This window comes from Miscanthus floridulus, chromosome 16 (genome assembly GCF_019320115.1).
Source record: "Miscanthus floridulus cultivar M001 chromosome 16, ASM1932011v1, whole genome shotgun sequence".
Classification (NCBI taxonomy): domain Eukaryota; kingdom Viridiplantae; phylum Streptophyta; class Magnoliopsida; order Poales; family Poaceae; genus Miscanthus; species Miscanthus floridulus.
The window spans coordinates 10599674-10616077 of NC_089595.1; the positions used below are offsets into that span (position 1 = coordinate 10599674).

The following is a 16404-nucleotide window of genomic DNA, read 5'->3' on the forward strand; positions in this document are numbered from 1 at the left end:
TTGAGTGATAACATGACCTTATGCCTTGCTATGCATGACCGTTTTTTGGATTAAATTAAAAAAAAATCGTTGTTTGGTTATTTTCACGTGCATATCTGAGATGAACCCGTGCCGTTAGCACGGGCGCTGTACTAGTATCCTTAATCCTTGTTGTCGTGTTATGTGGTGTATGTAGATTTTGTTTTCAGAACCTTGTATACTGTTGTATAAGACAATTCGAGACCTTATTAGAGCAAGTCCAAAAGATTAGCTAATACGTTTTGTCAGAGGTGCTCTTTTGGACTCCAAATAACGCTGCTCTCCTCACGCGGTCACGCCGGCCACTGCTGCGCGCCTGCGCCAGGCATGCGCTTGCGCGGCCACCGCCATTGCCGGACCTGGTGCGATGACGCCGGCTACAGTCCCGTGCTCTGCACCTCTTCTTCTCTGTTGCCCTCGACAGGCTGCCCGTCGTAGCCCTCGGTCTGAGAACAAGTCTCGTATATATAAACTTATGATTAGTACTCTACTTGTTGTAAACCCAGTAGCTAGGGTTTAGGGATGTGTGTGTGTGTTGGTTCCTCGCCAGCACAGCACAACGCTTTTGTATGCTTCAAAAACTCCTTTCCTCTTAACGACAAACGGATACGAGTGACCCGATCGAGAAAAAGATGAGTACTCTACTTCCACATGTACACAAATAAATTGGAGGCCGGATAGCGCCTCTGTCACTGTTTAGGCGCTGTTTACGTGGGTCCTCCCTGCTCAAAGGACAGAAGCTCCTCATCTCTCCCACCGTCAGAATTAATAAAAGCTCCTCATCAGCGCTCCAGGAGACCACAAGCAGAACCCGTCTTCAGATGCACCACCACAGCAGACGGCCATCTTGCCACCATCACAAGGAGGTAACGCCCCTGCAAAACCGCTGCTTTCAAACAAACCTACTATGACAACAACACCGCAAGAGAAGAACGTGGCACCAGCACAAATATCGACCATGGCTACAGTCACCTTCGGCTACATTGACATCCCGAAGACCGTCAGGAAGGTGTCGAACAGTTTGTCTACGACAAAAGCAACACTGACATCGGACCTCTCGTGATGATCGCCACAACTGAGATACCTCTACGTGGCATCAGCACCATGTCCTCATCAGGAGCGGTATTGGGCACGAGTGCCAACCGGATGGTCGACACCGACAACGTCATCAACACCAACTTCGCCAGCCTCATCGACCTCATGGAGAGGCACATTACGACGACCATCCTCCTCGGTGGCAAAGGAGAGGTCACCTCTAAAAGAGTATGCCGCCAAGTACCCCTCCGCACCAACGAAGAGCGCTTCCAGATCGACGGTCTCATGCTGGACATTGGGGACAACACCGACACCGTTCTCGGCATGCCTTGGCTAGAGGCAATCGGGCGACCACCAGGGAGCAGGTCTGATGCATGCACCGCTTGTTGCTCTTCTTCTTTTTATGTACGTACGACTTCAGAATGATTCTTCGTCCATGTTGCTAATGCTACCAGACGGGTGTTAGAGCGGTTGTTGCTTATGGATTACTCAGCAGGTCTGATTCTTTCTTCTTTGGAGAATGATTCTGCAAAGGATTTGACATGGTTGATTTATTAATACACCATCAGCACTCTTTAATAGCTTGATTGCTTCTGTTTAGGTTGTTTGCCTGGCATGAACTAACCCCGTGTACAGAATTACGAGGTTTACATTGAAATTGTGCTTCTAGAATAGAATGCTAGGTTCATCAATTGTGCTCTCATTAAAAAACTGTAGAATGAGCTTTACGCGATCCTGGTGCCAGACTGCGATTCAGGCGCTTTGCCGAGTGCCGCAAAGTCTTTGCCGAGGGCAGCACTCGGCAAAGAGCCTCCGGTAAAAAATCCGTCGGCAAAGAATTCTTTGCCGATGGCCTTTTATCGGGCACTCGGCAAAATCTTTATCGAGTGCAATCTCGGCACTCGGCAAAGAAAAGTGACCGTCACGGCGCCGGTTGCGTTAGCACATGCTTTGCCAAGTGTCATGTCAGAGGCACTCGGCAAATATTTTTTAAATTTTTTTTCAAAATTTCTTTGCCGAGGGCCCTACCGGAGAGGCACTCGGTAAAGATTTTTTTATTTTTTTTAATAATTTCTTTGCTGAGTGCCCTGCCAGGTCGGCGCTCGGCAAATATTTTTTAATTTTTTTTTCGTAATTTCTTTGCCGAGTGCCCTGGCCCTGGCACTCGGCAAAGCTAGGAATTTTGCAAATGCGGAATTCCCAGCTTTGCCGAGTGTCAGGGTCAGGGCACTCGGCAAAGAGGCTAATTTTTTTTTTTGATTCTATATTCACAAACACAGCATATAAGAGATATATATAACATCTGTGACATCACAAACATAATATAGCACATATATATCACATCCATCTCATCACAAAGGCAATACCACATATATATCACATGTCGATCACACAATATCTCACATACACGACATCACAAGCATAATAGCTCCAATATCCATCGAAACAAGTCGATAGTTGATCACAGTGCATCACATGTCCATCAAGCGGTGAAAAAGAGATACAAACTACCGGTGGGGAGGAAACTGAGTGCTTGGTGAAGGAAAAGTGTCGTCCCCTGCTTGCGCCTGAGATGGGTTATTCGAACCCGCCAACGGAGGCTGCATAAAGGACAAGAGATTGCATCTGTTAGAGTGGTCATCTAATGAAAGCACTAGTCGAAGCAATTTGGTTTCATACTCACAGGACTAGCTATAACTGGTGGCGACGGTGGAGCGAACCGTGGCACAGCTACACCGTGCATTTGCCCAAAGTTCTGCAGGAACGTCGTAATCTCTGCCAGCTGCTTGGCCTGCCTTTCTCGCTCGGCCCGCTCGGCCTATCTTTCCCGCTCGGCCTGCTCGGTCCTCGCCGCTAGGTTCCGCAGCTCCTGAGCCATCCTCTCGTTCTCGGCCTGCAACATTTCAATCGAATGTTTCAGTAATGCAAAAGTAACTAAGTTATTTAAAGATCAATGTACGAAGAGTTAAACGGGACTAACCTGGAGTGCGTCGACCCGCTGCTGTGAAGGGGACGGCCGTTGGCGTATGGCCGGGCCTCCGCTCGGGGTCTGTGCTCGGATCTGGGAGAGGGAGGGAATCTCGCTGGGCTCGAGGGTGCCATCGCCAATCCAGCACCGCCCATGCTTCTTGCCTTGTCCGAGCCTCATGACCATCGTCCCATCGATGTCGTCGGTGCTCGAATCCTAGTCTGGCCTATGGACCGACCTTGCCTCCGACGCGTACGAACTGATGCGGGTGTGGACGCTCGGGTTGCTGTAGGACTCGGGCGGGTCATCTAGGGTGAAGGTGACAGCGGACGTCGCCTTACCCTTGCGGGCCAGACCATATGCCATGAAATTGGAGATGGACTGCCCACCATGTGACGCCGACTGCGAGAAAGACAACAAGATGATTAGAAGAAACATGCAGAATGGAGCGTCAGAATACTAAAAATTCACGTACCCATGCTTGCTTGTACGCGCCGAGGCTGCGGCTGCCTTGATGGTGTGTGGGGCCTGTCGCTGCCATACGCCGCTCCCGCCCCGCCTCGTGGTCCTGGATATAACCCTCCGTGAACCACCTGTCCACGATCATCACCCAGCAGTCCCGATACGACTCGCACCACCATGGAATCATCTACATGTCATAAAGAATTTGAGATGTAAGAAGACCAAATTAAAGCTACTTAATCTCAAAACGAATCAGTATTATTCTTCTTCATTTACCTCAAGGTATTGTTCCCGGGTCAGCGTCCTCTGTCTTGCCTGTGTCTTGGTGATCTTCTCACCAAGGTGCGTGGCGTAGTACTTGACGATGCAAGTGAGGCGCTCCTCGTAGTGCATGTCGGTGATTCGTTTCCTGGCACTTTTCACCATCACCTTCTCCGCCCTGTCCTCCTGTCCCTCTTCACATTTGAAAAAAGTCTGCAGACAGACACAATGTATCAATTCATTATGTCAAAAAAAGTCAAATGAATGTGATGTATTGATCAAAGTTGTGCGAGCGAGACTTACCTAGAACTCTCTCCTCACCAGCTCCTGCTTATCTCCACATGCGTCGGGGGCATCTTTGTAGTGGTCCCACGATTTGGCCGGCTCAGTGTTCCCCTTGTGCGTGACAATGCCGGGGTAAAATTGCCTGCACACAAGACCCAGGATGTGGTTGGGGTTGTGTGAGTCACCAGGCGACACAACCAGCCAGTGCCTGCACAAGTCATTAACAAACATTATTAGTTTCTCTGACAATTTTCAACAGGTTATATGAAGTAGCTGTGATAAAATCTAAAGTTACTTACCTGTCCCCCTAGGGGCGGATCACTGGGCGTAGGGGAAGAAGCGGAGGCCCAGGGAGTTTTGAGGGACCTCGCAAGTAGATCCTGGCCACAGCAGAGGAGTCCGAACCAGCTATGCCTCCAGCCTCGCCGCCCTGCTGTGCCTCGTCTCCCTCGTCGTCCGTCTGCCGAACCAGCTCCTCCTCGTCCGAGGAGTCCAGGGTACGGCGCTCCTCCTCCGGCACATCACGCGGCCTGACTAGAGGAGGTCGGCCCCTCCTGCTGCCGCTGCCGCTACCGCTGCTCCTGGCCCTCTACCTCCTCCTGTCCGACGACCCCTCTTCTGCATCCGGATCTGCATCGCGTGCCCTCATGAACCTCGAGTTCATGTTCCTTGGCACACGACTGCCCGCCATCTTTGTTCAATCACCTGCAATTAAAAAGAAACAAACAAGACATATTAGTGCATGTGTTAAAAATAGATGCTAAATAAATAAACAAAACACGATTACAAAATAACATAGTATTACATGTATTAGAAGTAATCATCATTATTGGGATTATCTGGATCATATGTCTCGTCATCACTATCAAAATTGTCCAAATAAACAACACTGTCCGAAGGTTCAATGTTGCCTTCATCGTCATCGTCTAAATGTAATCGCTCAAGCATTTCTATGTCCTTGGCATTTTGCACCTCATCTCCTTCTTCCTCGTCATCGACCCTTTCATTGTCTACTTCCATTCCGATCACCTCGGTTAAGTCTATCACCAACCTCCCTAGTAGCCCATCTTCTTGATAGAACTCTCCTTCATATGTGTTTGGGTTGAAGTTGTAATCTTCATCGTTTGGGACAGCTAGTCTACCATGTGGCGATACCTGGTGCACAATAGCCCAATCCTTAAGAGCCTTGTTGCCTTGGCACGCATATGGCAAATAATAAACCTGCACAACCTGGTGAGCCACAATAAAGATATCTTTTCCTTAATAGACGGAATCTTGTCGAATCTCGACTTGACCAATATTAGGGCTCTGTTTCGTTAGTCGAGGATTGAACCAGTGGCATTTGAACATGACGAGATGAAGAGGTTTCGAACCATAAAATGAAAGTTCATAGATTTCTTTGATTATGCCATGATACTCGAGGCCATCAGTGCCGGGAGTACAAACTCCGTTGTTTGTGGTTTTTCGATGGGGCCGAGCTCGCTCGTAGCTTGCTGTGTGAAAGCGATATTCATTCACATCATAACCTGAATAAGCTTTCACCTTATTGTCGAAGCCATTTGCAACCTGTCTCAACTCCTTACTCATAGTTACATCGGTTTGGGCCTGCAAGCGCAAGAATGAAAGATTGTCGGACTAAGTACGCGAAACTCGAAATCTCGAACTAGGTACGAGGTAAATTGGACAATACCTTTGTTTTGAACCAAGAAATGAAATCAGGCCTCCCTGCTCCTGGACCCTGTGAAAGAAGGGTATCGGTTTGCCGTGAGGTAGGACCCCTTGGTTGATGCCAGGATACACGAATAAATTCCCTGTGCAAACGAGAAAGAATCAGTTGGATGCAGAATAGTGACGGCGTATTGAAACAAGTTCGTTGAGAACTTACTCAATAAACAGCTTCACCTCGGTTAGGTTCTGCAACACATATAGCATGATACTGCGCCACTCTTCATTATCCAACCTCTTATTGGTCGATCCACTTGCGCTTCCGAGTTGCCCTTGGAAAAGGCTGAGGTTGGATTCATTCTCGTTAGCATTGCAGCGAGGGAGTGGATTATGCACGCTAGGAAGATTCGTTGTGTAGTATAGTTGTGTGAAGTTTGTCACCTCCTCTAGAATGGAAGCCTCTGCAATGGAAGCCTCAATTTTGGCTTTATTTCTATATTTTTTGCGAACGGCCTTCAGACATCTCTCGATTGGATAGCACCAACGAGCCTGCACGGGGTCCCCCATACGTGCCTCATACGGGAGGTGCACAATCAAATGCTGCATCGACAAGAAGAAGCCAGGTGGAAAGATCTTCTCCAACTTACAAAGCAACTCAGGTGCCACTTTCTCCAAGTTTGCAACCACAGTCTGAGATAGCTCCTTGGCACAAAGCTGGCGGAAGAAATAGCTCAACTCTACAAGCACTAGCCAGACATGCTCAGGAATATAGCCTCGTACCATCGCCGAAAGAAGCCGCTCAATCCATACGTGGTAGTCATGACTCTTCATCCCGTTGACTCGCATAGTGCCTAAGTTCACTCCCCTGCTCAGGTTCGCTGCATACCCATCAGGGAACATTAACGCCTTGATCCATCGTAGTACTTCCCTCCTTTGTTCGGGTTTCAAGACGAAATCGGCCTTAGGCCTTTTCCAGTTCTTGTCGTTTGCAGGAGGCCGCATCTCTTGCTATGGTCTATCGCACAACGTCGCCAAGTCCACTCTAGCCTTAGGGTTGTCCTTAGACTTGTCAGTGTCCATGAGTGTTGCCCAAAGTGCCTCGGCGATATTCTTTTCAGTGTGCATTACATCAATGTTATGGGGCAGTAGGAGGTCATCGAAATAGGGGAGCCTCGTCAAGCTGGACTTATGAGTCCACATGTGTTGCTCACCATATCCCACAAAACCACCTTCTTCATTGGGCACGAGAGCATCTATCTGAGCATGAACCTCGGCACCAGTCTTCAAGTGTGGTCTAGGGTCCGTGACTGCGACACCTTTCCTAAAGTTCTTGGTGTCTTGTCGGAATGGATGGTTGGAATCTAGGAATTGACGATGTTGATCGAACGACGAATACTTGCCACCCTTCTTCAACCAAATGAACCTCACAGCTTCCTGGCATATTGGGCATGGGAACTTCCCCTGAACACACCAGGCGCTGAATAACCCATACGCCAGGAAGTCATGTATGGAGTATTGGTACCAGACGTACATTTTGAAGCTTTGCTTTGTAGCTCGGTCGTATGTCCATACCCCTTCATTCCAAGCTTTGATTAATTCATCAATCACAGGCTCTATGAACACACCCATATTCTTCCCCGGGTGTCCAGGAATTATCAATGTCAAGATCATGTTATGTCGTTGAAAGGCGACGCCAGGGGGGAGATTGAGGGGGATAACAAACACGGGCCAACATGTGTAAGGGGCGGCCATCATGCCATAAGGATTGAACCCATCTGTTGCCAGCGCGACACGTACATTACGAGCCTCATCGGATTTCAGACGATGTTTGTCATTAAAGCTGGTCCATGCTTCACCATCAGATGGATGTACCATCTTGTCAGGATTGTACCGTTTGCCATTCTTGTGCCACATCATCTGTTTCATGGTTTCCTTGGTCATGAATAGCCTTTGAAGCCTCAGCATGAAGGGAAGGTGCCGTAAGACTCAGGCGGGTATCTTAAGCTACCTCTTCTAGCCACCACCATCACCAGACTCTACCTCCAGGAACCTGTAAGCTTTACACTTCGGACAGTTATTTGCCTCCTTGTGTTCTTCATGAAATAGGACACACCCGTTCGGACAAGCATGTATCTGCTCATACGGCATCTTCGGTGCTTTAAGGAGCTTCTGTGCCTCGTACATGGTCTTTGGCAACATGTGGTCCTTTGGAAGTAGGGTGCCAACCACGGCCAACACCTTATCGAAGCCTTCTCGACTCATGTTCAAATTGGACTTCGACCCCATCAAGCGACTAATGGCATCCAGCTGAGAGACCTCAGAATGAGCGTGAAGGGGTTTTGCCGCCGAGTCCATCATGTACTTGAACGCATCTACGGCTGCCTGCATCTCCGCCTCCTCACGTCCTTCAGCAAACTATGCTTGGTGAACGTCATCTACCATGTCTGCTACCCCGGCATCAGCATCGAAAGCCTCGACGCGTGGTCTCACCACCTCCTCTCTCATACGATTGGCTTCACCATGGTGGACCCACCGGGTGTAGTTTGGCATAAACCCATTCTTGTGCAGATGTATACCCATGACTTCCTGGTTTTGCATTCTCCTGTTACCACACTTGCTGCAGGGACACAGCCATTTTTGGGTATCTAGCGGCCTTGCCAAATGCACGCTTCAAGAAACGATCGGTCTTGTTCATCCATTCAATGCTGACATCACCCTGACTTGTCTGGCCTGTGTACATCCACTAACGGTCCTCCATCCTCTAGCATATATAACATCTCCACAGGTGACCATCAATTGCATCTACGCGGTGTCCCTACTCTCTAATAGGTGAGGATAGGTCCTAATTCCACCCGTGGATGCGTAGATGAGGTTAGTTTCCATGCTCCGCTCCTATCCGAGACAGAATTTCGGCAGCACCTCCCCGCTGTTCTCCTGATACACGTCCTACAAGGGAGAGTGTGTATTCGGAGAACAACAGGGGGTGATGCCGAAACACCATCTCGGACCGGAGCGGACCATGGAAACTAACACATCTACGCATCCGTGGGCTGTCCAAAAAACGTGGACAATCCGAAACAGATACGGTCGCAGATATACAAAGATCTACATACCTCCAACCGTATCTCTTTCGGACGAGAGACACCTAACTAGGTTACGCGACCAAAGACCACATATGGATAGAGGGGTTATACCTAGGATGCCGGTGAGGTTAGGGTAGCGGGGCAGTGGAGAGTCGGTGCAGTGGCGAGTCAACACGGTGCAGGAAGACCCGCAGCGCTGACGAAGATGATTGGGGTCGCTGAGTCCCTCCCACAGGTCCTCCTGCAAAAAAGGGCAAAAATGGTTAGTGTCGACTCAAAATTTCGGCAGCACCTCCCCTGCACGGGGAGGTTCCCAAAACCTGCAAAAAAACATGGCACAAAGGCCAACAACCACATATATACCAAACATGGGCACGAAGGCCAACAACCACCAATATATCAAGAGGAGCCATGTACTTTAGTTCTCTTTCCATGCAGATGAAAGTATTGAAGTAGTACAACAACAATTACTACTAACCCTACAACTACTACTAACAACTACTTAACTACTAACAGTACTAATACTAAGAACTACTTAACTATTAACAACTACTACTACTAACCCTACAACTAACACTACTAACTACTACTAACAACCACTACTACTTACTAACTACTACTATTTACTAACTACTACTACTACTAACCCTACAATTAACACTACTAACTACTACAACTAACACTACTAACTACTACTACTAACACTACAACTAACTACTACTAACACTACTAACTACTACTACTACTAACACTACAAGGGTAGGGCTTACCTTGGCGGCAAGAATGGCAAGAGCGAGGGCCGGCGACGACGGTGGGGATGACCGCAGCAGCGCGAGGATCAACGGGCGGTCGGAACGGCGCGAGGATCGACGGGCGGTCGGGTCGGCACCTTCCTCTTCTTCCTCCTCCCCCTTCTCTTTCTTCCTCTTCTTCCTCCTCCCCCTTCTCTTTCTTCCTCTTCCTCCTCCCCCTTCTCCCTCTGCTGGCCGGCCGCAGGGCACGGCGGGGCCGGTGGAGCTTGGGGCCGGGGGAGCTCTGGGCGGCTCGAGGCCGGCCGGGTCGCTGTCCCTAGGGAGCTCGGAGCCCAGGGCGCCGGCGAGCTCGGGGCGCCGGCCGGGGACCCGGGGCGCGGGCGCGGGGCCGTCGGGGCGGGGGCGCTGGGCCGCCAGGGCCGGGCGGGAGCGCCGACCGAGCGCCGGGGCGAGCGCCGCCAGGACGGGGGCGGGGGGCGCGGGACGGGGCGCCGGGGCGGCCCCAGTAGGACCTCACCGGAGGGGGACGACGGCGGCGCGGCAGGGAAACGCGGGGGCGGGTGGGAGAGGAGTGAGGAGGGGGTGGGGTTGGGCCGGCCCGTTCTGGGCCTTTAGGTTAAAAGATTTGCCGAGTGCCGGGCCCAGCGACACTTGGCAAAGGGTTTTTTATTTTTTTAAAAAAAATCTTTGCCGAGTGCTCTGTGACCTGGCACTCGGCAAATTAATTTTTTTGTTTTTTTCACCCCATTTTTTTCTGGGGCCTTGCTACAGTACTTAAAACTCCATTTCGAAATTTGGGACAATTTTGAGTTTTTTACTATATTTCCTTAATTATTTTTGTTTTGTTGAATTTTTCCGACTATTTCAAATTTGAACTGCATGTATATGAAATAATGGAATTTGGTCATTCAAAAAATGGTATTCATGATGTTTGGTGTATGTTGAGGCCGTATCCAGGAACTCGCATGAAATTACGAGTATCTTGTTGTCGTAACATGACGATGTACTTGCGGGAAAAATGTATTTAAATTATATAAAATCCAAACGAAATCCGAAAATCACGAAACTTGTCGAGCTGTCTTGTTATCGCATGTGGAGGCCATGGTAAAAAATTGAGAAAGTTTAGAGCAAGTTGTGGCGTTGGATGCCTAAAAGCCAGACATCTCCACATGTGATGTCCGGCTTTTAGGCATCCGACATCATAACTTGCTCCAAACTTTCTCAATTTTTTACCACGGCTTCCACATGCAATAACAAGACACCTCGACAAGTTTCGTGATTTTCGGACTTCGTTTGGATTTTATATAATTTAAATACACTTTTCCCGCAAGTACATCGTCATGTTACGACAACAAGATGCTCGTATTTTCATGCGAGTTCCTAGATACGGCCTCAACATACGCCAAACATCATGAATACCATTTTTTGAATGATCAAATTCCATTATTTCATGTACATGCACTTCAAATTTGAAATAGTCGAAAAAATTCAATGAAACAAAAATAATTAAGGAAATATAGTAAAAAAACTCAAAATTGTCCCAAATTTTGAAATGGAGTTTTAATTACTGTAGCAAGGCCCCAGAAAAAAAAATGGGGCGAAAAAACGAAAAAAAATTAATTTGCCGAGTGCCAACCTTGGCACTCGGCAAAGAATTTTTTTTAAAAAAATAAAAAAAACCCTTTTCCCGAGTGCCTAACGGCGGGGCACTCGGCAAAGGTTGATGGCAGGTGGCCGCCGTCACGCCGGCCACCTTTGCCGACGGCCAAATTTTGCCGAGTGCCCGGCACTCGGCAAAGATTTTTTTGCCGACGGCCAATCTTTGCCGAGCGCCCGGCACTCGGCAAAGAAAAATTTTTGCCGACGACTAAAGTTTGTCGAGTGTTCGGCTCTCGACAAAGGCAGATTTGCCGACGGCCTATCTTTGCCGAGTGCCCGACAGAAAGCACTCGACAAAGCTTTTTGCACTCGGCAAATCAGCCTTGTCCGGTAGTGTGCAAGGTTAATCCAGAATATATGTTATATCATTCTAGCACAAATTTTTTATATGTTAAGAGTTCCACACAAGACAAGCCTTCAAACTATTGCAAAGCTTAGGTATTTAATATAACTTGTAGTTACAATACATGAATCAGAGTAGTTCCCCTGACTTGTACATAACTTAAGGTGTGTGTTGCAACTTATTTTCCCAAGTTACTATTACATCCAAAATTCGTACTCTGTCTTTGCAGTTACGAGATCTTGAGAGGGGTGTTGACATTCTTGCGGCCACCCCTAGCCGTTTGGTTGACTTGTTGGAAAGGGCAAGAGTGTCTTTGCAGTCAATTAGATACCTTGCCCTTGATGAAGCAGATAGAATGCTTGATATGGGTTTTGAACCACAAGTTCAGAGAATTGTTGAGCAAATGGACATGCCTCCACCAGGTGTCAGGCAGAAAAACTGTTTAGTGCGACATTCCCAAAAGAATTCTTTCTTTGTTAATGATACAGTGATGTTAAATGTTAAACCTACTCATGGCCTGAATAAGAATACCCACTTCTTGTAAGCTGTTGTTCTGCTAATAATTTTGTGGTCCCCTCCCCGTTGCACATCTGCAATTTTCTGGTTACAGTTTGGCATATTTGCGACCACTGATATCCTGTGTGTGATTAGCATTGTATAGGTAGTAGCTTAGCATTTTTTTTCTTAAAATTTCTTCCCATGCTAGACGAGCTTAGGAAAAGCTACTAGATTTCTATTCTTGGAAATCTTAGACCTTGTCACAGTTTTGTGCCCTGATGTGCTATGTGATTTCAATTTAGTTTAATATGATGTTTATAAATAATGAGTTAGTGTAGCTGAAACTTTTCATATGCCATTTAATGCTGATATGTAATTTGACATGCCTGATCTATTATTATGTGCAATGGGGAAGCATTTGTATCTCTGGATAGGATACCATGATTACCTTACCATTGTACATATGTGATTCCTTTCATCTTTGTCTGCACCCAGCTTATGTTATGCATGAAAACTTGAAATGAAGAAAATAGTATGGACAATGAATTGTCCTTCGCTAGCCATTACTTGTTCCAAACTCTAACATGCTCTTCCTTCCTTTTTTGCGAGGTGAAGAATACTTAAATCTTGTATCCTTAGGCTGAAGGCTATTGCTGCCTAGGGTGTTCCCAAACATCGAAGAGGTGAGCTCCATCTTGGATTCTGGCATTTAGTGGAGGTTTTGCTCTGATGGAGAGCTTTTGCTTTGTGTGCGCTTATTGGAGTTCGTGTTTCCTGCTATATCAGTTCCTGAAGTTGCCAAAAGTGCTTTTTGGATGGAAGTGGTTTTCCTTCTGAATATTAATATCCTCTAACTATATATTCGCTTTGTTGCTTCCTGACTTAGGAACTTGCTCGGGGACAGCGAGGGAAGGAATTCGTTCAGTTTGTCTTCTCGCAGTCACTGAGTCACAGGTCAGGTTTTTTCAGAAGAGGTGTGTTATGTTGTCGGAGAGCAGAAGCACTCTTAAAGGCAATCATGTACCATTTTTCATTTTTCCCTACGATGGGATTTTCTTCTTCCGAAGAGAAAAGATGAAACTAAAAAGGTTCGTGGCTTAGTGCTGCCCTCTATCCATCTACTGAGACAGTCTTGCATTCTGTGATTTGAAGGGTTGACATGCAGGAAGTCTCATCAGGTGTTAGGTTTGGGTAGTTACTGGGTAAATCTCATCAGGTGTTTCTGAATTTGGTTGAATTAATTAGGATGTACGAATTATTTTGAAGTTGACATGTATGGCTTCTGAATTCAGTATGGCTTGTACTGTTATGCAAGTAATATACAACAATGTTAGGGACACTCATATAGATAATCAACAAATGTTAGTACCAGTTGTGTTAAGCAGTGCAGAATGTTCAGTTTTGCAGCAAAGTTTGGGAAGCAACACTACAACTAACTGAATTTCCCTACGAAGTAACTGACAATTTCATTTTCAGTTCCTAAATCTGACTATTTGGTGACTTGTGGTTCAGGTCGCGATCAACTATTAGTTTCTACGAAGTGATGACAGAAGCTAAAACAGCAGCCTAATCTCTCATCTTTTAGAAACAATCTCAGCAGAAATTTTTGCAAGTGTAAAAGGAACCATGTGACATTTAAACAATATTTTCTTTAGTCACATATGCATGGGAAAACATACTAGCTAGGTGGGCTCAATTTTGTCATGTGTCAAAAGAATTTTTCCTATGCAACTAAGTTATGTAAGAGGGTTTATAATCTTGATTCTCATTTTTAATTCTCAAAAGTTGTGTTGTTTTTTTTTCACCTGAAGGATCTTGTGTTTGCAGGGTCTTTGGACAGGAAATACAATAACCTCCCCAAGCAGTAATAATTCTACATTGTGGGAGTGCTCCTTCCCTGTATCGATGCAAAATTGATTAGTGCGCATGGTGTATGCTTCTGTTGTTTAGGAGTAATTTTTCCTCGATGCATAATTGGGTGCGTACACAGTATGAGATTTCTTGCTAAGCATTATTTTGCGATGTTTTCGTTCAGTTCAATGTTGAATCAATTCGTTTCAGCCTGTGTACGTGTTCAGATACGATTTTTAAAAGAAATGTCATCTTGTAATACTCTCTCCGTTCCTTAATATAAGCCATATAGTTTTTAGCATCAATATTAACGCACGGCTTAGGAAAGGATGTGAGACCGAGGAAAAAAAGAAAAATCAGGCCATCTTCTCTCTCCCAGTCAGATTGCTTTATAAATCTAAGAGATTGGTTGGGGCATGTGCTATGTACGGTGGGAAAGTTTACAAACTAATCGGCGTGGGAACTGATACGCACTTATATTTTGGAATTTTTTTTAGAAATCTATATGGCTTATATTAAGGAACGGAGGGAGTATTAAACATTGGTGCAGATAAGTTATCAAGCTTCAAGGACATACATGTCATTGTACCCTTAGCACAGACAATCACACACCAAAAGAAAATCAAGTTGCCAAACTCATTTATTTCTCCAGCTAGCAGTTTCTCAGGACAGCTTGATTTTTAGATAATCACTGCTCACAGAAGCTTTCTTATTATTTATTTATTTTCACGTTGGGCACTCCTTGGTCTCCAAATTCCAATAGCACCTGCATTTGCAACCAAGGAGGTAATCAACAAAACTAAAGCCACTTGTACAAAACTTATATACAATTATTTATAGTGCCATTAGATGCGAGTTATAATATTTTCTAAAACATCAAATTGTAACAAATCTGAATTCAATTCTCAGGGAATGCTTGGCCATATAAGATTGGCATGGGTTCGTTGTGGCAGAAGTTGCAGGAATGCAAAAGTATAGTAAAGTGGACAAAATGAGGACAGTCATGATGAACTTTGGTTTGCAGGGCCAAGCTTTCCAACCTAGATACTAATTACGGTCAACATTATCCACCAACTACAATTAAATTGAAACTGTACCAATATTGCAACTGTAAGTATGCTTAAAATGATCAACTGTAAGTATACAGAACACATAGCCAACAATGAAACTAACAGAAACACACACTCGATCTCTTCCCTTCCCCAAAATCGATCCTTGCTCGAGAACATAGAGAAAATAAGAGAGAATCTAATCACACAAGTAATAAGTAAAACTTACCAGCACAGCTACTGAACATCAACATATATGGCATCGGTGAGGATGCCGGCGACCCCCGACTGGCCAACAGCAGCCGATTTTGTCTTGATGGCATGACGGCCCTCTACGTCCACCGCAGCGACCCTGCCTCTTGACATAACTGACAGCATTTGCAGACCTCCAGTCGACTTCGTTGGGGTGGCGGCGAGGAGGTCGAGGTCGATGACGGGCAACTCCTCCAGCTCCGGGGGACCCACGCACGACGTGGTTGCCACGACCTCGTCGAAGGACCGGTCGCCGAAGACGTTGAGGGCCATCAGCTCGCCCGCGTGTCGCTGCTTGCCGTGGAGCATGTGGGCGTTCGCCTTGAAGGTCGGGAAGCGCCCGGGCTCGCGCACCACCCCGTGGTGAGCAGCCCATCGGCCGTACAGCTCCCACAGAGCCTCGTCGCTCTCCAGGTCCTCCGCCGTGAAGTAGAAGCCGGCCTGCACCGTGGCCACCAGGGCCAAGGCAGCCACGAGCACGAGCAGAGCGACGGCGGCTTTCATCTTGGAGAGCTAACAAGGGCCGGCGGCGATCCAGACGAAGGGGAGGGAGGAAAAATAAATTTCTAGGGTTTCTACTGCTGTGTCTGTGCTTTTATATGCAACGACCTTAGGCTAGGCTAAAAATTCAAATTGGGCCGAATTATTTTGCCCGGTACTATTTTTTCTCGAAAAAAGTTCACTTTTCCTCTCCCAACTTTTACGAAAGTGTGTTCTTTCTTCCTGAACTTCAAAACCGGACAAACCACCTCCCTCAACTTTTTAAATCATGCATTTTACCTCCTTGGAGCAGTTTTGAAGGCGGTTTTGTCTTTTTCTTTTTTATTTATTTCGGTTAAATCTTTGAGAAATCATAGTAAATCACAGAAAAATCATAAAATAGAAAATATAATTTTGTTGGACTCCACATGAGTAGATCTACACAGTGAATATATAATATGGTATGCTTTAATACAGAGTTTTTGCTGTAGATTCACTACCGGAGACTGTGTATTTACCGAGTGCCCCGACAATTACCGAGTGTCAAAAGTCGGGGCACTCGGAAAAAAGTACTTACCGAGTGCCAACACTCGGAAAACATAAACACCCGGTAGTCAACCGCTTTACCGAGTCAGCACACTCGGTATATTCAGACACTCGGTAAAACTACAAGTTTACCGACGGGGTGCACTCGGTAAAAACGGTCACTCGGTATTAACGTGCCACGTCACCTAAGACAGCA

The 16404-nt window shown here is 46.5% G+C and overlaps 1 protein-coding gene and 1 long non-coding RNA gene across 2 annotated transcripts; one reads left to right on the plus strand and one right to left on the minus strand.

Moving 5' to 3' along the window:
• Nucleotides 1-1318: 1318 nt before the first annotated feature.
• LOC136512451 (uncharacterized) lies at nucleotides 1319-13046 on the plus strand. Its single transcript, XR_010773093.1, has 3 exons — nucleotides 1319-1418; nucleotides 12646-12713; nucleotides 12917-13046. It is a non-coding gene; the product is annotated as an uncharacterized lncRNA (long non-coding RNA).
• A 1374-nt stretch (nucleotides 13047-14420) lies between these two features.
• On the minus strand, nucleotides 14421-15730 carry LOC136514465 (cysteine endopeptidase Rep1-like). Its single transcript, XM_066508415.1, has 2 exons — nucleotides 15160-15730; nucleotides 14421-14647 (listed from the first exon to the last, which is right to left on the minus strand). Exon 1 carries the CDS (start codon nucleotides 15684-15686, stop codon nucleotides 15168-15170), a length of 519 nt encoding a protein of 172 aa, XP_066364512.1. The 5' UTR covers nucleotides 15687-15730; the 3' UTR covers nucleotides 14421-14647; nucleotides 15160-15167.
• Nucleotides 15731-16404: the final 674 nt, after the last annotated feature.